Below are 27,833 nucleotides of genomic sequence, written 5' to 3'. Positions count from 1 at the left end.
GGGAAGGCGTAGGACGTAGTGTAAGCGTTTTGAACTGCGAGAGTTTTACACTTTCTTCGTACGTTGAAGCGGAAGCTAGATATTTTACTTCATAACTACACAAACGCATTGATTCGTTTCAGAAGCACTTTATTAACCCCCCGGAGACGTGTGGAGTACGTTTATAATATTTCTCCGATTGTGTTCATCAGAAAGAAGTCATATACACCTAGGATGGCTTGAGGGTAAGTAAAGCTTGGGCTAATTTTCACTGAAAGTGAACTCATCCTTTAAGTAATAATAATAATAATAATAATAATAAATAATAATAGGAAGTTCATGGTTCTCTGATGTCGGTTAATGGTCACACAACATGCAGGTAAACATTTTTTGAAATCTTTTTTTAGAAATTTTTTTATTTTGATTGTTTTTATTTTAAAATTATTTGAATATAAAATTTTTATGATTTAATTACTTAATAGCTTTTCATTAAACTCACAAACCCCCCACAGTTCCATCATGAACCTCAGTATGGGAAACCTTGACGTAATGTAATATTTAATGCACTTCATGTTGTTGATACCAAAGAACAGAATAGCTCAGATTGCTCAAGAAGTTAATGCTGGTTCTGATAGAAAGGTATCAGAATACACAGTGCGTCGCAGTTTGTTGTGTATGGGGCTGCGTAGCCGCAGACCAGTCAGGGTGCCCATGCTGACCCCTGCCCACCGCCGAAAGCGCTAACACTGGTTACGTGAGCATCAGAACTGAACCACGGAGCAATGTAAAAAGGTGGCCTGGTCTGATGAATCACGTTTTCATGTGGATGACCGGGTGTGTCACTTCCGATCCATGGAGCCCCACCTCGCAACTTACAGGACTTTAAGGATCTGCTGCTAACATCTTGGTGCCAGATACCACAGCACACCTTCAGGGGTCTAGTGGAGTCCATGGCAGCCTTGACGGGTCAGGGTGTTTTGGCAGCAAAAGGGGGACCAACACAATATTAGGAAGGTGGTCATAATGTTATGCCTGACTGGTGTATAAAACACTTTTTAAATGAACTTTAGTTGAGCCCCTTTCTTACAGCCAACATTTTCAGCATTCAAACATTCTAACTCATAAAAGTAAACTAAAACAGAGATTAGCATTTACAATAGATTTATTAGTTCTGCAGTTAATTGTAAATATCAAAATACCACACAAAGCTTTATAGACCAAAATATACAATACTGACTTTTCACATGAAGAGTGTGTTATCAAAATAACCACATATGTACTGCAATCATACTTATCAATATACTGCATCATGCAAACTAACTAGAGTTGTGTACAACAGATTTAAAAAGGCAATAATGGTTCACAATTTTCAAACGTGCTCTCAGGTCACTTAGAATATAGAAAAAGCATATCATGTTTACCCTTATTATTACTTATCTCAGATAATCGTATTTGTTATGGAAGGCATCAGGGAGGTAGAGACCAGTGATTACCTTTAGTAATGGCAGATTAATAAATTAATAGCGACAAAGAGATTAAACTCAGAAACCACAGTGGAATGGATTAGGTGTCCATAGCAGCTTAGACAAACCCTGATGTTAGCACATATACATACATGCTTTAATTACATACAGATTAATTCACATAAGCAAATATATATTTTTATACAAGTGGACAGTAGAATATTTCATACATAGACAAAAATATTCTTTAATAAAGTATTTCAAAGGCTTCTTTTTTTTCTTTACATAGTGTCTGAGAAGCTTTGGATGTCAAATTCAATTAGGTGAAGTAACACTAATCATACATTAAAGTACAATAAAAAGGTATAAATAAATCTGAGGACTTTAAATCACTAACGTCAAGTACCATTTCAATATAAACACAATACAATATTGGGATATTATTGCATCATGAATCGCACAGCAGACAAAACACTAGTAGAAAAGGTTCATAAATAATATTCTAAACCCACTCATGATCCATCCATTTTAGTCTTTGTCTGCTCTGGCCTTCTATAGGCCAAAACGAGATCAAAAAATGCCACCGATCACTGATGAGAATTTCAAGATCTCCCACTTTGGCTCAAGTATCTATCGTGTACAGGAAGCACGACCACTCAAGAAGAACAGCTAGCCCTCTATTCCATCTGAAGGCTATAACAAGCAGGATCAGGAAACTTTACCATGTTTTTCCCAAGTCAGAGGTCACTAGGAAGATGGTTTGTTGTACCCAAACAGCCCCACGGGAAAGTACTTCACATGAGTGGGCCACTGAGACGCCAGCTGGAAGAACTTCACATCATTCCACTCCATCCCATCTACAGACACTGAAACATGTCCATCTCATGAGTGAAGTTTGTTAAAATACAATGGGTCCATTTTAAAATCTAATTTAAACATGAATTATGACATTTAAAATAAAAGACGTTATGATAAAATTAATATGAAATATTTAATATTCTGCATTATAATAGGTCACTATTGTGGAAGAAATTTTAATTTTAACTTTATTTCATTACTCATATTTAAATGCTATCCCTGCAAGGAAAACAAATGTTGGTTATAGGTTTGAATACTGAATGTCTCTAACACTTGGGCCAGAATTACTATGTCTGAAAATAACAAAAGGAGAAATAAAACTAGACAGGTGTCCAGTTTTGTTATGTATGTCCAATCTCATGATCGAGATATCCAGATTTGCTCCAACCTAGATGTAGAATGTAGAACCAATCAAGTTGGAGGAAAATGGTGTAATGAATCATGTCACCTTTACCATGTTCCTTTTTTATAAAAACTCTTGGTCGGGGGATTTTCTCTGAAATTGGTCCGAGATCCTCCAGGCCATGATTAAAGAAAACTGAAGGCATTGTCTGGAGCCTGTCTGATTACTGGTTAGTGGAACACTAAAGGGAAACGCTGCCCAGGTTAGTGGTCATATCACTATGGGTTTTTCCAATGACAGCCTCTTAAGCCCGGAACACACCAAGCCGTTGCCGACGAACTAGTGCCGGCAAAAGCAGACTGCGGGGTTGGCTCACGTCGGCAGCGTCTGGGTCCAAAGTTGCCCTGACACACCAAACCGATGCTTGACACCTGACGGCCAAGTAGCACGTCCGTTCTGCGCCTGCATAAGAAGAAATGCCTTTCCGTACCAGCAGGTGGCAGTAGCTGAACAGCCAATCAGAATGATTAGATGGCCCGACTGACTGACGAGCTCTGATGCCGTGATTTGCAATGGACGCAGACGAAATGTATATACAAGCTTTAAAGGTCAGCAAAACATTGGACTCTTAAGGTGGAGGAAAAAAAAAAAAAAAAAAGAGAAAAGCCTTGGTTACAGCTTGGGCATTGAAAAGAGTCATGTGATCACGGTTGGTGTCTACCTGAGTTGAGTTCATTCGCCACCATCGCTTTTTCAATGACGTACAACTTGCATTGACAGGAATATCCGATCTGTCCGCTTACATGGCAGACGCAAATGCACGTATCCGATTCATAACAGATTTATTTACACATATGAATGAGGCCTGAAACCGATATGAGAATATTGGAATCCATGTGCTTTTTTCCTGCATACACATTTGTGTGTCATATCTGATCTGTGTCACATGCAAAAATCGGAAATTGGGTCACTTGTAACCATGTAATGTAAATGCGGCCTTAGACACATTATTACAAAAAACAAATGATGTCTTAGTAAACTGCTTAATTTCTTTGCGTTCTGTAAAACATCTGTTTTTAAGTACCTCTTAGACTGGTTTGTTGATTCTTTGCAGAGCAGATGAGTCTGGTGATGCCTTCAATGATCTGACTCTTTGACTCTGTGTCTCTCTCTTTCGGCTTCTTCCCTAGAAAGATGGTCGGGACTGAAGACAGGCAAAATGAGTAAATATAGTTACGTGTGGATATGGATAAATATGGAGACTATCAACAATAGTAGAACTGCAGTGAGAGATACAAAAAAAGCTCAGCTAAAAAAAAAAGGAAAAAGAAAAAAAAAAAGAAAAGAAAGAGCCGAGGGTGTGAGAGAGCAGAAATGTCAAATGAAATTGCAGGGATGGAAAACACTGTACAGAGTCAAGAAAACACAGAGTGGTCTTTAGCAAAAGGACAAATGTGCATTTTCTATAAATTTAGTGGACAATCTCACCTTTCTTGTTCTTTTCCTTGGTCACTACAGTCATGGACATGGTGTTAGAGCCAGTCTGGAGCTCAATGGAGCCGGATCCGGGCAGTCGGCTAACCTGCAAGGATCTGAACGCACACTTCAAAGTGCTCTTATTGTCTCTCCGCTCTCCGTCTTTGCGCTTCTCAACCCCTGAAGATACCCAGTAATCCACCTGCAGCCCAATTGCGTCCATGCTGGGGCTCCTAGATAACAGTATCAGTTTGACCAGATTTACCAGGCTAGCATTTTTAAACTGATAACAGATATAAGCCATAGCAATGTGAGAAACAGCAGAGCAGTGCAGATTTCTGTACAATATCGTACACAAACCCTAGAGCAGCCAGTCCGCCACTTAATGATGGTGATGGAGGAGGCGTTGCAGAATCTTTCATCATCCCAGTGGGAGATCCATGAGCAGGTGGAGACGTTGAGGGAACTGCCAAGCTCAAAGCCAAACCTTCCTCACAATCTCCACCTACAATGAGTCAAATAAACATTTAGGGGGAAAAAAACTCAAATAGTAGTAAAACGCAATTCCATTGCAAAGTGACAAGATCATTTATAAAAGAAATATAAATACTTGCCAATCAAACTACACTATTTAAAAAAAATTTGGGACTGTCTTTACATGCACATGAACTTTAATGACATCCAATTCTTAATCCATAGGATTTAATATGGAGTTGGCCCTACCCTTTGCAGCTATAACAGCTTCAACTCTTCAGGGAAGGCTTTTCACAAGATTTAGGAGTGTGTTTATAGGAATTTTTGACCATTCTTCTAGAAGTGCATTTGTGAGGTCAGGCACTGATGTTGGCGAGAAGGACTGGCTCACAGTCTCCGCTCTAATTCATCCCAAAGGTGTTCTGTCGAGTTGCGGTCAGGACTCTGTGCAGGCCAGTCAAGTTCCTCCACACCAAACTCGCTCATCCATGTCTTTATGGACCTTGCTTTGTGCACTGGTGCGCAGTCATGTTGAAACAGGAAGGGGCCATCCCCAAACTGTTCCCACAAAGTTGGGAGCATGAAATTGTCCAAAATTTCTTGGTATGCTGAAGCATTAAGAGTTCCTTTCACTGGAACTAAGGGGCCAAAAACAACCCCACACCACCAAACTTTACACTTGGCACAATGCAGTCAGGCAAGAACCGTTCTCCTGGCAACCGCCAAACCTATCAACCATCGGATTGCCAGACAGAGAAGCGTGATTTGTCACTCCAGAGAACACATCTCCACTGCTCTAGAGTCCAGTGACGGCGTGCTTTACACCACTGCATCCGACACTTTGCATTGCACTTGGTGATGTAAGGCTTGGATGCAGCTGCTCGGCCATGGAAACCCATTCCATGAAGCTCTCTACGCACTGTTCTTGAACTAATCTGAAGGCCAGATAAAGTTTGGAGGTCTGTAGTTATTAACTCCTCAGAAAGTTGGCGACTTCTGCACACTGTGCACCTCAGCATGCGCTGACCCCGCTCTGTGATTTTATGTGGCCTACCACTTCATTGCTGATGTTCCCAATTGCTTCCACTTTGTTATGATACCACTAACAGCTGACCATGGAATATTTAGTAGTGAGGAAATTTCACGAATGGACTTATTGCACAGGTGGCAACCTATCACAGTACCACGCTTGAATTCACTGAGCTCCTGAGAGCGACCCATTCTTTCACAAATGTTTGTAGAAGCAGTCTGCATGCCTAGGTGCTTGATTTTATACACCTGTTTCCATGGAAGTGATTGGAACACCTGAATTCAATGATTTGGAGGGGTGTCCCAATACTTTTGGCAATATAGTGTATTTATTAAGCAACAAAATTGTGATTAATTTATTCTATAAATACTACTGATAAAACTCAAAATGTGCATCCTTAAATTTAGCAGTAAGTAAACTAAAAAGAACTGACTCAGAATCCTTCATTTGGGATTCAGACCACACTGGTGCCATTGTACATTTTTGATTTGATAAAAAGAACAAGCTCACAAGAGTCACTTGTTGAAGAAGCAAACACACTGTCTGTGTTCCCAACCCTAATGGTAATACAACATTACTGATGGAAAAAAAAAAAAGACAAACCTGAAGATCCTGGGCTGGGCTCTACCAATCCCACCTTAACCACCTGTTGCAAGAAAAAAGGAAATATGAATCCATTCATCATTAAAAATTCAAATACATTTGTTGAATATTTTGTCATACATTAGAGTTAAAACATCTGTACATTTTTTTTTTTTTTTAATTAATACCTTTATTCAGCAAGGACACATTAAATTGATCAAAAGTGACAGTAAATAGGAAGTGAAGTAAAGGGAAGATTTATATTTCAAATAAATGCTGCTCTTTTGAACTTTCTATTCACCAAAGAATTCTGGAAAAAAAAGTATCCCGGTTTTCACAAAAATATTAAGCAGAACTCTTTTCAACATTGATAATTATAAAAATAAGCTAGATTTTAAAATATATTAAAATGTTGTTTTAAATTGTAATAATATTTCACAAAATTACAGTTTACTGTATTTTTGATCAAAAATATGAAGAATGCTTTTGAATGCTAGTGTAACATTAACTAGAAATGTACTCACACCCACAAAAGGAACAAAACTTTGGTAGGAATCTTCTTCTTGCCTAGAAGAGTAAAAAAAAAACATAAAATAAAGTCTAATAAAAAATATTTGAAATGATGAGGTGATAGAATTCATCTCACGTTTTATGTTTGCAGGTCAGCATGGCCTCAGCAATGGGGAGCTGATGAGTAACTGCAGATCCGTTAATGTATTGTAGAATTCGTCCAGCCACATCCACAAAGTCAGCAGAGGAAGAAGCTGGAGAGATACAAGAACAAATCCTATGGACAATCGCCAATATAATACATCTCAACGGGCACAGAAAAAAGGAATGGTACATTCCACTTCAAGATTAAAAATGAAAAATAAATAACCATGTTAAACAAATGCATTACTTACCAGTCTGGGGAGGCTCTGGGCGGCTGAAAAACTCTCTCCATGAGCTGTCCAGGAAGGAAGAACTGTAGCGATTGTCCAGAGAACCCAGGTGTTTGGCCACGGGGTGAGAGCCTGTGGAGACACTCACATGATACAGCCTGCACTTTTTATTTTTGGAAAGCTTTTGGCATTTTTGTGTGCCAATATCACTGTGTTTAGAGATTATCTATACGCACCTAAAGGCACCACAAGAAACTTCATGTGGCTGAGCCAGTCAGACATTTTGTTGGCGAGCTGAGAGACAAAGAATCTCAAAACAGCTCCTAAGTAGCTCTGACCTCCAACCGCCACAACCTTCACCGGTTTGGGCATGATGGAGTTACAGTTGCAGCTGTGAGAATAGAGAAGGAACAATAAAAACATGCACCACACTGCAGACACAGGAACTGGTCTAAAATCTTCAGTCAACATTGTGATTCATATTGACAACCATGAATATTAACATCATGACAGCCAGCCATCACTACAGACCATGCCATTTCTTATTTGTGTTTATTCTCACTCTTTCCCACAGTTATACTCACAATTTCTGTATGCGTGTGAGCAGGGCGGAAAGGACGGCTTGGATTTCTGATCCTGAACAGGTGCACACCACTGGCAGCTTCTGGGCCTGCAGCAGCTCAGCCACATACTGCAGACACACAGAGTCATATTTCTCTTATCTGAAGTTGAACTACTGTAAATACGTTTTATCAGAGTATCTAAGCATTGAAGTAAATGGCTATGTTCTGTACAGGGTGGTCAGGCAGGCACACAGGAAGTGAAGTAGATTGGTATTTACATGTCCTTGCCAATCGCTGCCGTTCACCAAGATAAGGCTGTCAGGAAGGGTGCTGTCAGACAGCAGAATCTGGTTGAGCTGGTCGTATACTATCTTCCTTGGCATCTGCAAAGAGGAGTGTGACTGAAAACATCTTCTCAGACTAGCATTTTAAGCATAAACTTTAAGGTGCAGTGTATAATTTCCAGTGTTAGAGAGTATCTAACAACATAGTGAAGCTACTAACTGAACTTCCTTTACAGAAGTGTAACAGCAGCTAAGCTGCTTTTAAATAATGTAGCTTTTAAAGGGTTAGTTCACCCAAAAATGAAATTTCTGTCATTAATTACTCACCCTCATGTTGTTCCACCACCGTAAGACCTTCATTCATCTTCGAAACACAAATTAAGATATTTTTGATAAAATCTGATGGCTCAGTGAGCCCTGCACTGCCATTGCCATTTCCTTTTTCAATGCCCAGAAAGGTACTAAAGACATATTTAAAACAGTTCATGTGAGTACAGTGGTTCAACCTCATATTATAAAGTGACGAGAATACTTTTTGTGCACCAAAAAACAAAAAAACAAAATAGCGACTTTATTCAACAATTTCTAGTGGTGGGCGATATCAAAACACTGCTTCATGAAGCTTCGAAGCTTTACAAATCTTTTGTTTCGAATCAGTGGTTCGGAGCGCGTATCAAACTGCCAGAGTCACGTGAACTATTGAAATGTCGAAACACTTATGACATAACGAAGCCTCGGTTACTGAAATCACATGATTTTGGTGCTCTGAACCACTGATTCGAAACAAAAGATTCGTAAAGCTTCGAAGTGTTTTGATATCACCCATCACTAGATATTGTTAATATTTTTTGGTGCACAAAAAGTATTCTCGTCACTTTATAATATAAAGGTTGAACCACTGTAGTCACATGAACTGTTTTAAATATGTTAACAGTAGCTTTATGGGAACTGAAAAAGGAAATGATCTTGCTGGCAATGGATCAAAAATAGCTTAATTTGTGTTCCGAAGATGAACGATTTTATACTGTTTAAAATTTTGGGGTGTATATTTTTATAAAAGAAATTAATACTTTTATTCAGTAAGTATACTTTGACAGTATATTTTTACATTGTTACAAAAGATATATATTTCAAATAAATGCTGTTCTTTTGAAACATGCTTTGAAAAATCTTTCAAAGAATCCTAAGAATTTTTTCCTTAATGGCTTCAACAAAAATATTATGCAGCACAGCTGTTTTTAACATTGATGATAATAATAATAATAATAAGAAGAAATGTTTCTTGAGCAGCAAATCATATTAGAATGATTTCTGAAGGATCATTTGACACTGAAGACTGGAGTAATGATGCTGAAAATTCAGCTTTGCCATCACAGGAATAAATTGCATTTTAAAATAGATTAAAATAGAAAACCATTGCTTTAAATTGTGATAATATTTCACAATATTACTGTTTTGCTATATTTTTTAATGAAATGAATAGTGAGAGTAAGAGATTAATTTCAAAAACATTTCTTCTGAGCAGTAAGGTATTGGTTTAAGTTTAAATGTCATCTTAATTGAGATCCTGAGATTGTTTTGCATCAGATAAATACTACTGTTACTGCAGAAATAACATTCTTATAATTTAATTGATAGGGTTTATTATTCTTCTATCTCTTTTATGTGGTCAGATTTTGTTCACAGCTTATAGTGTAGCTATCTACATTTTAAAGAGTATTTTATAAGATTAACACTGATTTCTTTTTTTATTCTAGTGGCGGCAAACGAAATTTCACAACTAATAGTGTCTAAACAAGTTCCCAAACAAAAACATGCCCGACAAACAAGCCCTACCCCAAGCCCATGCCATTGGCTGAATCAGTTGACATGTTGAACCTACACTTTTCAGGAAATCAATTTAGGAATAGCATGCTTAAAATAATCTCTGCACATTAAACTGGTATAAGAGAATGTACTTCGAAAAATTACACTGAAAAAAATAAACGCTTCACCTTTAAGAGCTCTCGTATTGTGGATGACTCAGAAATGGCTATTTCGGTCTCACAAACCGCATGGTTTCTCACAAACATTTGATAAAAAGCAGCAGAGATGGTGAGCAGCAAATATATATGTTTAAGTAGAATGCATCACGCAGGAAGAATTAAAATAGCGCTTCATCACAATGGCCTTTGAGTATGTTTTGACACCTCTGCACAAAAGTGAAACGCCATATGAACCAGGTGTTGAATCATGCCAGACCTAATACAGAGTTACATAAGGAGAAATATCGCCCACTCTCTCTCTCTCTTTCTCTCCTCTAGCAACACACCCACTCCCCCCGCTCACTAATCCTCATGCACGGCCCAAATGAATCACCATATTCTCTGCTTAGCCCTCTCACATGCACACAAACAAACAATTTCCTGAGCAAAGAGCCCTTGGGGGTTTATTGATTCTGCTGAGCTTCAGTCAGAGCAACTTAAGAAGAGTGAGGCAGCTGTTCTTGGCTAAGTGCTATCTGTGTGTGTGTGTGTGTGTGTGTGTGTGTGTGTGTGTGTGTGTGTGTGTGTGTGTGTGTGTGTGGAGGTTGTTACCTGAGGGGTGAGGCTGAGCTCGGGAGATCTCTCACTGTCTGAACTGTTGGTGCGTTCGCTGAGCGGTTTGGACAGCTGTCTCTCTTTCATAGGTGTCCCTCGCCTCTGTTTGGGGGTATGACTGCCATCCAGCCTGGAGAGAATTTCACAACTGCTTTTATTTATTTGCTATACACTCCATTTTTTCCTCAATATGTGCACAAAAGTCTAAAAGAACAAGGAACTATGTACATAGTTTGTGCATAGAATACATTAGGAGTGGGCGGTATTACCCACAACTTCACGATATGAGTCATTTTATATCATGCCGTAACAGTACATATAACAATGTGGTTAATTCTGCAAGAAAGGTAAGTAATTGTTTATATATTAATGTGCTATTAACCATTATTTAAATAATCAAGTTGAATTATATTTTATAAATAAAAGGTACTCCATCTCAAATTATTATTTTCTTTTTTTAGTTGGTACTTGATGGAATAAAACCAAAAGATAAAATCACCGGTAGAGAAAAATCTGTATCAGCTGACACTTCATAGCGAACAGCGAACAGTCCACCCAAAAATTAAAATTGTTATCATTTACTCACCTTTGTCTTGTTTCAAACCTGTTTGAATTTCTTTCTTCTGTGAAACACAAAAGAAGATATTTTGCAGAATGTTGGTAACCGAACAGTTTTTATTCCTCTTGACTTTCATTGTATGGACAAAAAATACAATGGAAGTCAATGGGAACTGATTCTGTTTGATTATCAACATTTTCATTTTTGGGTGGACCGTCCCTATAAATACAGGTTTAATGTGAAATACCAACCTGGGAGATGGCATGTTAGTGCTATTGCTCCTCTGTGGGGTTCGGGGCCTCTCCGCCACTGATAAAGTGATGCTAGGGGTCCCGTCGGCTATCACCTCCACTTCATTGAGTTCCTATAGCATAACCTTCTCAATGAATAATAGTTTATAGGCTCACAGAGGACAAAAGAGGTTTTACTACAGACTGAATGTGAGGGGTAGAATGGGAAAAGGGGACAGATAAAGAGGTGCAATCAGTCTCACCAGTGTGTCCATTTCTGAGAAAGCATCGTCCAGCTGCGCACTGGGGGAACGCTGGATTTTACCAGATACAGTCTGTTCGCCCCTCTTCAGGAGAAAGAATGGACATGGGAAAGGGAGAGAATTGAAAAAAAAAATGAGACATCCAGTGGCCCCAAAATGTATAAAGACAGTTAAAATTGTATGGTGGCATTAATGGCATGTAAATTGAAAAAAGGAAAAAGCTAAATATTTCACAAAAGGAATTTTTACATGTTAAAATATAAAACAATAGATATACTGTACAAAATGAGGACAAAAGGTATTTGGACACTTTCATATAGTTAATGTGACCATAGTCAGTTGGTTAAAAGCAATTTCCAAAATTACTGGCTTAAAAGTCCAAATAGTTTTGGTTTATCTCATATATTCCTCCATTATATTATATATATTATATTATATATTCATTAGATTTCTCTGAGCCCATACATGTTTTAAGTCTGGATGTCCTGTAAAGAGCACATTCAGGGCTTTTCAGAGATACCAAATGTTTGGAGGTTTGACCATGACAACTCCCTCTCCTTGGTCTTTATGACTGAATGACATTGACTGAACGATCAAATTTAGTACTCTTATGGAAATAGGATATTTTGTAATTATTTAAAGACTACATTTTCAAATTGTTTGTCAAAAAATCTCATGAAAACGTTATAGGGTTTCAAATCAGAATGACTTTCTGTTATGAAACAGGGCATCGATTTCATACATGTCCTCTGTAGAGGTTTATCAGGCATCTGGGGAGACACGTGAATAGCGAAAGAAATTAAATATAAGATGCAATGAAAATGTTATTACTCTCATTAATACACTTCTTTTTTTCATTACATGTTAACCTTAAAAACACATTAATATGCAAATTAGATACAATATATAGAACGAGACTACCCATTTATGGCCATTTTACTCACATATTATATTGTAAAATAGTACATCAAATAATTCTGTTATATCTTTCACAACATATTTTAGAATCATCTTTATACAAAGTTTGGTTAAAAAATAGCCTGAAACCTAAAAATTGATTGGTGAATGAAAAAAAAAAAAAAAAAACATTGTTTTTGCCTATGCAATCTTTTCATTTTCTTAATAACTGATGATTCTCAAGGGGATATAATATCCTCTATTATATCATTATAATATTGCTTATATTATTTACATATTATATATTATATTATGTAAACCAAATTTTATATATATATATATATATATATACACACACACACACACATACAGTATACACACATATATACATACACACATATATACATACACACATAAGAAAAGCAGTAATAATGCAAAGCAATGAAAGCTAAATCGCAGTGCTAATGACACTCACAGGATTCAGCCTGTCTTTGCTGTGGCTGCATCTACTATTCAAGCTACCGAACTCCGTCTGAGAGCTGGACTGTGACATGCCTTCAAAATATGGCCTAAAATACACACACACAAAAAGCCAGGGTCAGAATAAGAAAACTGAGATGTAGGCAGTTTGCCCACTCAGTATGTGGCTAAAAAAAGCTCAGTTTTTAGTCAGTTTATTTCTACATTTGAGAGTGAAATATGCTGCGTGTACAGGCTTCTTCTTACATACAATATATACCAGAATCTTTTGCAACAACAACACTACATTTATTGGCTGCCTCCTTCATTGTATAATCAAATCTGTGTAATGTAAAGCAAAATTACTAAATCGATATCTGAAAGTGGGTGCCATAAGAGTAAATATTAGCTAGTGAATGTGGTACCGGAGTTTGGGTTTGGGGGTGCTGATAATACTGTCCGTCTCCTCCATGTCTGGGCCGCTGTCACTGGGGTTGTACATTTCAAGACTGTCATAGAGCTCATCCAGGTCCTCTTCCACATCCCGGATCTGCTCTTGGGACACATGATCCAAACCGAACCCCACCTGCATGCATAATATTACCCATCGATTACTCATAGAGATGAATGATATATAGGTACCATATCGGTTATCGGCCGATATTAGATTTTTTTTAAATTTATCTGCTGATTTAGGATATATATTGTAAATGCTCAATTACCCTATTTTTACCTTTAGAATACATTTCTCATCATCTGATGCTCACTCAAGCGTTAATATTTAAAAACACTAATAACACTTAAAAACAGTTTTATTTGGAAAAGTTTTATTTGGATAAATTTAATAATTTTAATGTCAGGAATTTATTGGTTATTAGCCGTTACATGAAAATAATTACCAGCTTATCTGTATCGGCCAGAATTATAATATAGATGCAGCCCTAATTACTCATTTATTTTTTTAATGAAGATTTGTACTGTACTACGTGACCAAATACAATTCTTAAAGACAGACTGCTGGGAAACAGAAGAGAAAAGACCTTCACCAAAAGAGCGTATGAATTTATAGGCAGGATGCAATTACCTCATCAGACACTTTGAACCATTTCACCAATGCCATAAGCTTCTGTTTGATGTTGGGTTGCTGGATTTAAAACACAAACACCTTGTTAGACAGAAAACGGGGGAGTCATAAGCAACAATAGCAAAAAGACACAAATTAACCACATATCTGGCTGAGCAACAGCAGGGAACAAAAATAGCAGCAAGCAGAGAGTGGAAAAAAAGCTGTCACAACAAGCACAGAGCGCTGGCGAAAGCTTGTCAGCTAGAAGACGAAGCGCACAGGAAAACAAAACTGAAGGCATCTGAAAGCAGGAAGCAGATAAAACGTTAATGTGCTCAGAAGCCCCATCCCTAGTTTCCATATGATTGCAAAAATTGCAGCAGCTCCTATTGCAGTCGCTGCTACGTCTAAAGAACATCAGTGGCCCCAGGGAGAAATGTGCAGTTGTTCAGTCTCTTGACATAGCCTGAGTCAACATGGAGACACAGAGAAAGCTGCTCTGGTTCTCTGAAGTCTGTTTTCAAATTCTGGAGAGATCACTTACGTCACTTACGTTAGCTCTGGTGATGGAGGCTGTGGAAGGGAGCTTACGACGAGGTTTCTTTTTCCTCAGTTCATCCTCATCGTCGTAGAGGTACTGCCCAAAAGTGACAAATCAAGCTTTAAAACCACCTCCAAAATCTTTTTTGAATTTAATAACAGTTCAACGTGTCTATGTCTCTCAAGCGTATTATATTATATATTATATATATATATATATATATATAAAATAAACTTTTAGGCTACAATGGCCATTTTTTATCAGAATCTGAATTGGTATTTAGATATATTTATAGACCAAAACAGTTTGGGTACCAACATTCTTCAAAATATCTTCTTTTATGTTCCAAAAAAGAAAGAACAGAATTTTCATTTTTGGGCAAACTATTGCCAAAATATTATTATTTTTATATATATTTTTTTTTTTAATGAAATGATACTATAAATAAGAAACTAAAACTGCCAGTAGGTGTTGGTAAATGTCTAAATGAGTGAGTCATTGAGTCATTTATTCATTTGATGCGTTCAAACAGCTGATTCATTCAGGAATGAAGTAAATGGCTCTCTTTATGAATGGGCCACTGAATCATTGGTTCAGCTGATTGATTCGCTCAAAAAACAGATTCATTTAGAATGAGAAACGAAACACTGCGGTGTTGTTCGGAGACACACAACAGTTCTGCTCTGGCTTTATAGGTTATATTTTCGTTGGCAAAACTGAGCAAAAACAAACAATAATGTTGTGTCTAAAATATAAAACAACATTAACTTCTTATTTATTGAACTTGCATAAAATCAATATCACATTTGCACTCATGCTGTTCGGGACAAAAACAGCACTCGTGTGATATTGCACTTGTTATCTGTGTGATATTGCTTAAAGGTGCAATATGTAAGAATTTTGCAGTAAAATATCCAAAAACCACTAGGCCAGTGTTATATATTTTGTTCACTTGAGTACTTACAATATCCCAAATGTTTCCAACTATTTGTAAATCGTGAGAAAATTGCAATTTTAACCAAGGCTCCAGGACGTGTGAGTCGCCGCCTGTCAATTGCGTCATACCTGCTCGGTTTCCGGTTTTATTTTGCAGAAACCATGGAAACACCAAAGACGCTTTAATATATTACATGTTTTAATAGACAAGGGAACAACTGTTTTGATATATTTATAGACAGAAAACTAATTATTGTTATATAGCTCAACACGTTTAGTCTTATTGTTTAAATCTAATTTCTTGATTTTTTTGTGAGTACCATGCTTTACCATGCCTCAGAGAAAAACACTATTTTGTAAAGTAGCTAACATAGCATAATCAGATGCAGCTTTATTTTTAGTAACAGTAATACAGAATTTTCTCCATCATACAATACATTTTAAAATTTTGCATGCCATTTATCAACACAGCCCATCCAGCATTTAATATGATATTCTAATATCGATCTATCTTACTGTAATGTGCAACAAGTGTCTCCGAGCGAACGCACAGAGTAACATTATAACATCATTTTCAACACACTCAAATGTACCTAATATGATAAACAGAGCTGTGTTACCTCATACTCATGACCAGAAAAGCGGAAGCAGCGCCGGCGACTGTGGCATAATAAAAGTCCCGCTGCTCGCGGCGTGTGTTGCGTTTGTCTCTAATTAGCAATAGCTCCAGTGCGCTCGTTCAGCTCCCACAACAATCGGTCCTGCTCTGCTTCATACTACAGTAACGTTAATAATCGCATCCATGAGCATGTTTTCTTCCCGAGTCCTATCTCGATTAATTTCCACCGGCTGTGAGGTGAAGACCACATGTCCCAAGATTCCGTGCTCAAACTTTGCGTCATCAAGCTACGCCTTTGCGGACAGAAAATTCTACATATTGCACCTTTAACTATATCATATTATATAAACATGAGACAAAAACTAATACAGAGGCATTTTTGCCCAGATATCTTTTTATATAATTTTATAATTTTATAACTTTTTGGATATAATTTTAGGGGCATCCTAACTGAATTTTATAGGCTTCATCACGCAGTGAGTTGTTGTCCTGCATCACCAATAAACTTTATGAAATGTAAGATGACCTACGTAGGTCTGGGGTGGGGCGTGTGTTTTAAATGCACTAAATTAACCCATTTGGATAAGCGGTTTGGAGAATAAATGGATTTTCTTGGTAACCACCAATTCAATGGAAAAGAGCTGCATGAACATTCTTCAAAATTTCACAGTCATACAGGTTCAAAACTACATAAGGATGAGTAAATAATGACAGAATTTTTGTTTTTGGTTCAACTTAGCCCATTTTTGCTGCCTATATTTTCTCTCTTTGGCTAGAGGGTCTTCACATCTTCTTATCTAATAATATTTTTGCTCTACAAGGACCATACAGTGCATTTCTTCAGTGATCTGACTTCATCAGATTCACTTCAGTCTCTGTGCTCTGTTGTAATTCACTAAACAGGAAATAGGCAAGATGGCTGAATGTCAAAATCAATCAGTTCAATCTCACAGGCTTTACCTGCCCCTGTAGAGGATCATCACTGCCATCCTGCTCTGATGAATAGCTTTCCTCTTCCTCCTCAGAGTAATTATCAAAGTCTGGTGAGCGATCTGAAAGGAAGAAAACAGAAACCGTGCGAATTATTAAACCAGAGCAGGCCTGGCAAAGAGCTTACAGAAAGTGTTCTCAAAAATGTGAAAAAAAAAAACAGCCTTGACCTCTTTTTGTAATTTCTCATTAGCTTGTTCAATTTGAAATATATAGATCAACATGTGTGACTCACCGGATAGCTTGGACTTTGGTCCCTCTGGGTCAATAGGCTGACTGGAGAGAGAATAGACCCTGATCTCAGCAACGGGCACTGGTGTATCCTTCACCGTTGTGTGTAAGCCCAACACCTGAGCTCCTTCTGTAGGGTGCTGCATCACCTGCAGTCAGGGGGAACAAAAGCCATGAAGTAGACTGAAGGACAAGGGGACCAGAACAGACTACAAAACATATCTGCTAAAAGATTACACTGCAAACAAACTACAAAATGTTACATTAGTTAAGGTGCCTAAATTTAGATATGTTTGCAGCAAAAAATACTTAATAGATTGTTTGACCTGCTTAAAGGGTCTAAAAGCAGTGCAGTTTTAATATTATATTCTTGGTTAATTTAGAGATTTTTGACTATTTTCTTCTTCTTGGTTTGAAATTATTAATAATAATAATATGAAATGACGTGGATGTGCTTTCAACAGTTAGTCATGTATTGAATCATAGTACAAATGCAAATGTCTTGGCATTTATTTGGGCATTAAATTACAGATACAAAATGACCTGTATGGATTTTGGTGCATTTGTGAGAAGTTTCAGTACTGTTAAATCCATTAAAGTGACATAAAACTGACTGAAGCACAGAAAGTCATTCTCTTCCTCCTCCTACAGCAGCTTCCAGGTCTTATATGGCAATTTTTTTGAAAAGCATTTTCAAATCTGTGCTGAAATGTGAGAGTTCATTTTCCTTTAACATGATTCACACAAGCAGTCTAGAATCACACAAAAATGTGACCGAACTGGATTTGTAGGGTTTTGCGGTTCCTCACCTCAGCCATATTTATCATTCCTAGTGCGAGGGTCTTATAGCCCAGTATAGTGCGATTCTTGTACCTCTTGCGTCTCTGGAGCATAATCTGAAGCTTGTTGGCATCTCTCTTCAAAAAGTGTGGGTACTGAAGCCAATATGGAAGGGAGAAAGTACTGAAAAATGAACATTAATCTAATCCATCTAATTTATTTAAACAGAAGGGAAGAGTCTCTTCCATTAAGTTTCATCAAAACAAAACCATATTACATTTGCAAATGTCAATTTAGTACTAATCTCATCCAAAATGCACTCAAACACAGCTAACCTGAAGAGAGAAGGTCAGCTGAAGATCAGTCTCTGTAAGGCCAGCAGAGGATAGCATGATTTCATTTGACCGCAAAATGCGTTTTGAGCCCTAAAGAGATATTTACAATCATTAGTCACCTAAACATAGATTAAGCACAGTTTTTTGCAAACCAGAAAAAAAAAAGTTTTTTTTTTACCTGAAGTTTAACTGCAATGACCACCGATGTGAGATCCCTGTCCAGCTCCTTCAAAATCACTAATTTTTTAAGAGTTAGACTGAGAAGTCTACAAGAGAAAACAAGAGAGATGCACATGTTGTTCTGAGGAGTTGCTATGGCAGCTGAGTGAATAATTTGTCCCCAAGCCAGCTTATCAAGTTTGCCGTACACAGTTGACATTTTGGCCTTAAATCCCAGATGCAATTTTGGCTGACATTTCACTGGAAATTCTGCACAACAATTGTGACCTTTCGTACAGTGAGTGAGAAGTGCCATGATGGTTTTTAATATATGTCACAAATACATATTGAAATGTGCCTCCTCATAATTAAAGAGAATGATATTTCCTCGCCCTCATGATGTTCCAAACCCGTATGCTGCTGTTTTTTTTCTTCTGTGGAACACAAAAGGAGAATTTTTTAATAATTTACACACAGTTCCTTTTCCATAGTGCCTTTGTTTGTCTAACTTAACTCGAAAATATACCCTTTTGTGCCTTCTTGAGCCTGACGTATTATGAATGGTCAATTAAGAACTGATTCCTTAAAAATTCTTCTTTAGTACTACCAGTATACATGTTTGGATTAACATGAGGGTGAGTAAATGATGGCGAATACAAACCCGATTCCAAAAAAGTTGGGACACTGTACAAATTGTGAATAAAAAAGGAATGCAATAATTTACAAATCTCATAAACTTATATTTTATTCACAATAGAATATAGATAACATATCAAATGTTGAAAGTGAGACATTTTGAAATGTCATGCCAAATATTGGCTCATTTTGGATTTCATGAGAGCAACACATTCCAAAAAAGTTGGGACAGGTAGCAATAAGAGGCCGGAAAAGTTAAATGTACATATAAGGAACAGCTGGAGGACCAATTTGCAACTTATTAGGTCAATTGGCAACATGAATGGGTATAAAAAGAGCCTCTCAGAGTGGCAGTGTCTCTCAGAAGTCAAGATGGGCAGAGGATCACCAATTCCCCCAATGCTGCGGCAAAAAAATAGTGGAGCAATATCAGGAAGGAGTTTCTCAGAGAAAAAAGAGTTTGAAGTTGTCATCATCTACAGTGCATAATATCATCCAAAGATTCAGAGAATCTGGAACAATCTCTGTGCGTAAGGGTCAAGGCCAGAAAACCATACTGGATGCCCGTGATCTTCAGGCCCTTAGACGGAGCTGCATCACATACAGGAATGCTACTGTAATGGAAATCACAACATGGGCTCAGGAATACTTCCAGAAAACATTGTCGGTGAACACAATCCACCGTGCCATTCACCGTTGCCGGCTAAAACTCTATAGGTCAAAAAAGAAGCCATATCTAAACATGATCCAGAAGCGCAGGCGTTTTTCTCTGGGCCAAGGCTCATTTAAAATGGACTGTGGCAAAGTGGAAAACTGTTCTGTGGTCAGACGAATCAAAATTTGAAGTTCTTTTTGGAAAACTGGGACGCCATGTCATCCGGACTAAAGAGGACAAGGACAACCCAAGTTGTTATCAGCGCTCAGTTCAGAAGCCTGCATCTCTGATGGTATGGGGTTGCATGAGTGCGTGTGGCATGGGCAGCTTACACATCTGGAAAGGCACCATCAGTGCTGAAAGGTATATCCAAGTTCTAGAACAACATATGCTCCCATCCAGACGTCGTCTCTTTCAGGGAAGACCTTGCATTTTCCAACATGACAATGCCAGACCACATACTGCATCAATTACAACATCATGGCTGCGTAGAAGAAGGATCCGGGTACTGAAATGGCCAGCCTGCAGTCCAGATCTTTCACCCATAGAAAACATTTGGCGCATCATAAAGAGGAAGATGCGACAAAGAAGACCTAAGACAGTTGAGCAACTAGAAGCCTGTATTAGACAAGAATGGGACAACATTCCTATTCCTAAACTTGAGCAACTTGTCTCCTCAGCCCCCAGACGTTTGCAGACTGTTATAAAAAGAAGAGGGGATGCCACACAGTGGTAAACATGGCCTTGTCCCAATGTGATGTGTTGATGCCATGAAATTTAAAATCAACTTATTTTTCCCTTAAAATTATACATTTTCTCAGTTTAAACTGATATGTCATCTATGTTGTATTCTGAATAAAATATTGAAATTTGAAACTTCCACATCATTGCATTCCTTTTTTATTCACAATTTGTACAGTGTCCCAACTTTTTTGGAATCGGGTTTGTAGTTTGATGCAAAAAAAAAACAAAAAAACAACAACAATCAATCAATCTATAAAAACAGATGTACAGAAAGCAAACATGACTGGAGATTCAATACCCCGCTAGCGATCTGAGGACAGCTACCAGAGGATGCTGGAATGAAAATCATTTCTAAGTTCATTTCTCCACTCCACATGACACAAGACATCTGAAGTAATCTCTAATTGGTAACAGACAAGGAATGCAATGTCCCAAAAACTGGGTTGTCCTCTGATACATCCCCACAAGGTGTGCTGAGATGTTTTTGGCCTGAAGTCAAAAACACTGCATTGGTGATATTAAATTCAGGGGATAAATCTCAGTGACACAGCACTCAGGCTCTCGGCTCATTCAGTTTCTGCGACAGGTTGTATTTTTACAGAATGACAGGAGAACATTGTCATAACATTGTACGAAATATGTAGATGCGCATCTAAACCACTATGAAGACTAAGATATAAGTAACATTAAAAATACTGCAGTAACACTATACAGTCAATTTATAGTATATTATATATACACCATATGGATAAAAGTATTGCAATTATTGAATTCAGGTGTTTCAGTCAGACCCATTTACCACAAGTGTATAAAATCAAGCAACTAGCCATGCAGTCTGCATTTGTGGAAAAAAAAAATGGGTCATTCTCAAGAGCTCAGAGAATTCAAGCATGGTACTGTGATAGGATGGCATTTTTTTTTATAAGTCAGTTCGTGAAATTTCATCCCCGCTAGATATTCCACGGTCAACTGTAAGTGGTATTATTGGATAGTGGAAGCATTTAGCAGCAGCAACTCAGCCATGAAGTGGAAGACCACATAAAGTCACAGAGCAAAAGTCGCCAATGCTCTGCTGATTCCATAGCTGAAGAGTTTCAAACTTCCACTGGCATTAATATCAGCACAAAAACTGTGTGGCGGGAGCTTCACGGAATGGGTTTCCATGGCCGAGCATCTGCATGCAAGCCTCACATCATCAAGAACAATGCCAAGCGTCGGATGGAGAGGTGTAAAGCCCACCACTGGATGATCACTGTTTTCTCCAGAGCTGCTGAATAGATAAATGAACTAAAATAATAACCAATGATTTTTACAATGGAATGAATCAATACTGAACTTACTTAAGCTGGAGAATGACACCATTTTCTTCTAGAGCTGCTGTGCAGCCAAAATTATTTTCCTGTTATCACTGTAAAGCTGCTTTACACAATATGCATTGCAAAAAGTGCTATTTAAATAAAGGTGACTTGACTTGACAACCACTGAACTCTGAAGCAGTGGAAATGTGCTCTGTGGAGTGAAGAATCAGACTTCTCTGTTTGGCAGTCTGGGTTTGACAGAATTGTATGTGCCTGACTGCATTGTGCCAACTGTAAAGTTTGGTGGAGTAGGGATAATGGTATGGGGCTGTTTTTCAGAAGTTGGGCTATAGGCCTCTTTACTTCCAGTGAAGGGAAATGCTTCAGCATACCAAGACATTTTGGACAATGCTATGCTTCCAACTTTGTTGGAACAGTTTGGGGAAGGCCTTTTCTTGACCGCAAAACTGACTGAAGCACAGAGAGTCATTCTCTTCCTCCTCCAACAGCAGCTTCCAGGTCTTATATGGCAATTTTTTTGAAAAGCATTTTCAAATCTGTGCTGAAATGTGAGAGTTCATTTTCCTTTAACATGATTCACACAAGCGCACTAGAATCACACAAAAATGTGGCCGAACTGGATTTGTAGGGTTTTGCGGTTCCTCACCTCAGCCATATTTATCATTCCTAGTGCGAGGGTCTTATAGCCCAGTATAGTGCGGTTCAGCATGACTGTGTCCCAGTGCACAAAGCAAGGTCCATAAAGACATGGTTGGATGAGTTTGCCGTGGAAGAACTTGACTGGCCCGTAAAGAGCCCTGACTTCAACCACACTGAACACCTGAACTGGAATGGAGATTGCGAGCCAGGCTTTCTCGTCCAACATCAGTGCCTGACCTCACAAATGCTCTACTGGATGAATGGGCAAAAAGTCCCACAGAAGCACTCTAAAATCTTATGGAAAGCCTTCCTAGAAGAGTGGAAGCTGTTATAGCTGCAAATAGAGCTGCACGATTACTTGTGAAAAGATCGCGATCTTGATACAAATACCCACGTAATCTTATTCCTAAATGACAATGGTTTGGCTATGCCTATTAAACCTTTAATAAGTACAATAGCAGCGGAACATTCAAATCTGCATTGGCGCTGGCGCTGACCCAGACAGAGCAGTTGTCACAAACAGTCTTAAACCACACAGTATTATTTGTACATTATTTGTCAAGGAATCATTCATTCAAGAGATTTGTTCAAAAACACTGATTCATCCCGTAATAAAACAAGTGACATCATTATGAGCGAGATACTGAATCATTCATTCAAGCAGATTTAAAAATAAGTAAATAAATAATTCATTCAAATTAAATATTTTTAATAAGACTACAGCAATTAACATTTTGTCAGAACCTCTAATAAATTACATGTTATTTTGTTTAGTTGTCTATTCAGAATCGTAAAAGAATCGTGATCTCTGTTTGAAACAAAAATAAAATCAAAATTGTCAATTTATCCAGAATCATGCAGATATAGCTGCAAAGGGGGGACCAACTCCATATTAATGTCTATGTATTTAGAATGCAATGTCATCACAGTCCCTGTCGGTGTAATGGTCAGGTTTCCCAATACTTTTGTCCATATTGTGTATATTCAGCTCTGGAAACAAATTAAGAGGCTGCTGCAAAATTAGCAGTATCTCTGGATTTACTATTTATATGTATGTGTTTGAGTAAAATGAACATGTTTGTTTTATTCTATAAACTACTGACAATATTTCTTCCAAATTTCGAGTAAAAACATTTAGAGCATTTATTGGCAGAAATTGACAGCTGGTCAAAATAAATAAAAAAAAGCCATGTTTTCAGATCTCAAGTAAAGCAAGTTTATAATTCATTTCCAACAACACAGTACTAATGTTTTAACTAAGGGTACGTTTACCATCAACAATATGCTTAAAACTGAGAAGTTTTTCCTTTGAGTTTTCCACGTACAGACGACACCGTTGTCAGAACCATCCCCATTCACTCGAATCTGTGAAAATGACTAAAAACGCTGTATTCTGCTGGCAGGCCATTGGATGGTGATGAAACACTATAGACTGAACATGTAAACACATGTGCATGACGTCATCGTTTTCACAGATTCGCGTTTTTGTTGTTTACACGGAGACCGTTTTCAAAACCTCACCCATTTTCAAAAGTTTGCGTTTTCAGGCACCCAAAACGCCATTGTCATGTAAATGAACAGCCAAAACGCATAAAGAGTTTTACATTTTTAGTTGAAAACGGTGTCGTGTAAACAGCCCCTTAGGAAGACAATAATCAATATTTGGTGGAATCAATCAATCAATCAATCAGCTTTTATTGGCCAAGTATGCTTAGCATACAAGGAATTTTTTCACCAGTACAAGGTGTCGCACATGTATACGCAATGTATTATAATAATTGCAGGTACCAAATACAATGCTTTACAAAACAACATTACAACAACAAAGACTATTACATCATAATTTTACACTTAGTTATGATAATACACAAGAGAAAAGAACAGAGTGAAGCTGGATGTAAAATCAAAAAGTAAAGTCTTTAAAGCTACCGGAAAAAAAGCTATTCCGAAATCCGGTAGCTCTCATTTTAAAAAGACTGTAACGCCTTCCAGAAGGTAAAAGTCTGAAAAGATTGTGTGCAGGATGAGAAGGGTCACGGACAATTTCCCCCGCTCGTTCCTTGACACGTGACAAGTGCAGATCCTGAAGGGAGGGTAAGTCAGTCCCAATAATGCCTTCTGCCATTCTAACCCTGAATAAACCTGATTTCCATTCACAGCTTTCATGTGTCATGAAATGCCTTCTACCAGTCTTTCACAGTGCTGTTGGGTGAATTTATGCCACTCCTGGCACAAATATCGAAGCAGCTCGGCTTTGTTTGATGGTTTGTGACCTTGTGACACTCCTCTAGATCACATCCCAGAGGTTTTCGGTGGGGTTCAGGTCTGGAATTTGAGCTGGCCTTGACAGGGTCTTGATCTGGTGGTTCTCCATCCACACCTTTATTGGCCTAGCTTTGTAGCATGGAGCATTGTCCTGGGGAACACTGTCAGAGTAGAAGGAAGCAAGTTTTCCTGAAAGATAACCTTCCTCTAATTGTCCTCTAATGGAGACCTAGAGAGGCCTACAACCAACAGTGTCTCACACCCACTGTGAAATTTGGTGGAGGATTGGTAATGATCTGGGGGTTCTTCAGTAAGGTTGGATTCAGGCAGATCCAACTTTGTGAAGGACACATGACTCAAGCCACGTACAAGTTTATCCTAAAAGGAAACTTTTTTCCTTCTGCTCTGACAATGTTCCCCAGCTCGAATATATAAGAATATAAACTTGTTTTCTTTGCATTACTGGGGTAATGAAAACATGGCATTTTTGACCAAATAAAAAAACATTGAAAAAATGTTTTTACTTGAAACTTGGAAGAAATGTTGTCAGTAGTTTATAGAATAAAACAAAAATCTTAATTTTACTCATTTCATTTTTATCATACATGAAAACTGCTTTTTTTTTTTTTTTTTTTTTTTTGCAGTGATCTCTTAATTTTTTTCCCAGAGCTATAAACATATGAATCCAGTAACTGAATTTGTGTACAAAAACAATTATATATCTTCACTTACAATCTGGTTTTATTTCTAAGCTAAGATGGCGTTCAGTGCCCTTGTATTACCTAAAAGCAACATCAAGAAAAGACATTAATACATAATAGCAGCTTGAACCCAGTCCTCTCTTCAAAGGGAGCTATATTGAACGGGTCTAATTCACTTACAAGTCTGTCCCTGTGCATTAGAGTGTAACTCTAGAGCACAAAGGTAATGAAATTGGGAGAGGAGGGGAGAATCGGAAACACATCTCACCTTTCAGTGATCTTCTGCAAGATTCTAATGGCACAACATGCTACAACATCCATTTAGGGTTTACATTCAGCAATAATCTTACTGATGTATTTGAATGGAAAGTACAAAGTAAGAAACTAAAGGCCTAAAAGAGTCTCAAAAGCTTTTGAAAGCATTGTCATAGAAAAAGACCAGATTAAAAGATTCTTCATATTTGAGTAATTCTCTTTATTCTGATTCTGCTTTTCTTCTCTGCTGGCCGCTCTTACAGCCAGCCTCTTTGCATCTTTATGGACATTTTTTATTCCACTCCCTGTGTGAAAGCCCCTCCTCCACGTTTCCTTATCACAATCCCTTCATGGAAATAATGAGGCTGAATATTGGTGAATATTAAACAGTATTCATTATACAGAGGAGATGCATGTTTTTTTTTTTTTTTAATCAGCTCTTTTTGCACTAGTTTTCACTGCGGCAACAAAAACTGATATTTTCACTCTCCAAATTTAATGATGGCTCCACATAGGACGTGTTGTTTTTAGCAGACTGCTCACTTTCCGTTCAGTACTCTTTTTATTTAGTGACTAGCGAGGGAAGCAAATGATGCAAAAAGATCAGCAGTCAGTTATCAGCTAAGTGTCAACTGTCTAAAAAGGCATGGGTTTTCAACCAAGGGCCCTCTAGGGGTACATATTCCTTTTCTCCTAATCACTATTCCAGTAATGTCTAGTATTTAGTTATATTTTACTAAAAAAAAACAAGTTGTATTACTTGAAACAGATATATTAGTAGCTAAAACCTATTTATTTTATTTATAGTTACTTTGGATAAAACGTCTGCTAAGTGAATAAATGCAAAATGTAATGTATGCTGAATATGAATGCCACACATGCAGCAAAATCGTTTATGTCATGATATATAGAAGTTCTAATATCTAATGAATGAATAGCCTAATTAAGTATAGCCTATATATAGTGCTATTGAACTAAATACTATTATCTAGCCTAATGAAACAGTTACAAGTGAGCTTAACGAATTACTCAATTGTCATTTAAAAATAGGCCAAGTACAAGTTAAAAAATTATATAGGCTATAAAAGTTCAGACGTTTTTTCACTGAGCCTCTGGGTGTGTAAAGGTTGAAAGCCCATGTCTAAAGTAAGAAACCACTGTTTCATGTGATCTCCAGCAGCGTGATCGGGATTAACTATTTACTCTGATACAAAGTAGGTCTTTCAGAGGCTCTACAAAAAAGCGCAGGTCTACTATTAAGCGAAGAAGCACCATACCTGGGCACACAGCTGGGAGAGGAGCTGTCAATCTCCCATGTCGCGAACAGGTTCATCTGAACCGGGCGACCCGAAGAAATAGTGACCGTCTTGAGATGCTGCAGGTGGGGAGACGGAGCTCCCGTTCGCTGCTGAAGCCCTCCACGCTCCGACATGCTGAAGTCTCGGGATCTGTGCTGCCGCCGGACTCGGTCAGTTTAGACACTCGCTCGTGCCTGTAGTCTTAAATGATGATGACACTTTCATTGCACGAGCCACTTAACGTTCACGCCTCCGCTTAGCAGGGGATTCATTGGAGACTTCAGTCAGTTGCAGCTGCGGTCAGTCCTGCTGCTCTGGCTTGTGATCAATTGAGCGTTTAAAACAACATCAGGAAGCGGAAATCTCTTCTTTAAAAACATATAGGCTAGTAAAGCAACGCCTCTCGTTAAAGAGGCACGTACTGCAAGCGAGCGACGCGACGGAACAAAACTGAACGCGTCTCTTGTGCTTGAAGTGTAGTAAGCTCCCCTACTATTAAAGTCAGTAAGCTATTCGAACAAAAAACATAAACTTGTTTTCTAACGTTTTTAAAAGAAATATCACTTGCAGGTCACTAGCACCTGTTGTTTGTGTCATATTACCACAATATTAGTCAATGTCTACTTTTCCATGTGCATTAGGCTATAATTAGTGTCTGAAAATGCTTATTTTCAGCTTACCACTTATACTACTCTGTAAACCAGTCATGGTTTGTTGGTCTTGATCCCCTGACCTGGTTAG

General features: G+C 37.9%; 1 protein-coding gene across 6 annotated transcripts; it reads right to left on the bottom strand.

The window, feature by feature from the left end:
* Window positions 1-1,123: 1,123 nt before the first annotated feature.
* Window positions 1,124-27,833, bottom strand: pacs1a (phosphofurin acidic cluster sorting protein 1a). 6 transcript variants are annotated; one of them, XM_051876575.1, is made up of 24 exons: window positions 27,072-27,833; window positions 18,600-18,687; window positions 18,422-18,511; window positions 18,116-18,241; window positions 17,311-17,455; window positions 17,046-17,137; window positions 14,534-14,626; window positions 14,008-14,067; window positions 13,349-13,509; window positions 12,940-13,033; window positions 11,568-11,651; window positions 11,326-11,438; window positions 10,513-10,645; window positions 7,931-8,035; window positions 7,674-7,780; window positions 7,326-7,480; window positions 7,111-7,221; window positions 6,852-6,969; window positions 6,730-6,772; window positions 6,227-6,269; window positions 4,474-4,624; window positions 4,132-4,352; window positions 3,728-3,847; window positions 1,124-2,308 (listed from the first exon to the last, which is right to left on the bottom strand). In XM_051876575.1, the coding sequence occupies exons 1-24, from the start codon at window positions 27,224-27,226 to the stop codon at window positions 2,190-2,192; spliced, it is 2,727 nt and encodes a 908-aa protein (XP_051732535.1). In that variant the 5' UTR covers window positions 27,227-27,833; the 3' UTR covers window positions 1,124-2,189. The 6 variants fall into 6 exon arrangements, with proteins under 6 accessions (XP_051732535.1, XP_051732537.1, XP_051732536.1 ...); XM_051876577.1 differs by having other exon boundaries at window positions 14,543-14,626; window positions 27,072-27,832; XM_051876576.1 differs by having other exon boundaries at window positions 4,480-4,624; window positions 27,072-27,828.

The sequence above is a fragment of the Ctenopharyngodon idella genome, chromosome 21 (assembly GCF_019924925.1).
Source record: "Ctenopharyngodon idella isolate HZGC_01 chromosome 21, HZGC01, whole genome shotgun sequence".
Taxonomy (NCBI): Eukaryota; Metazoa; Chordata; class Actinopteri; order Cypriniformes; family Xenocyprididae; genus Ctenopharyngodon; species Ctenopharyngodon idella.
Note: the sequence above shows the minus strand (reverse complement) of the source record. Positions and strands in the feature narration are given on the sequence as shown.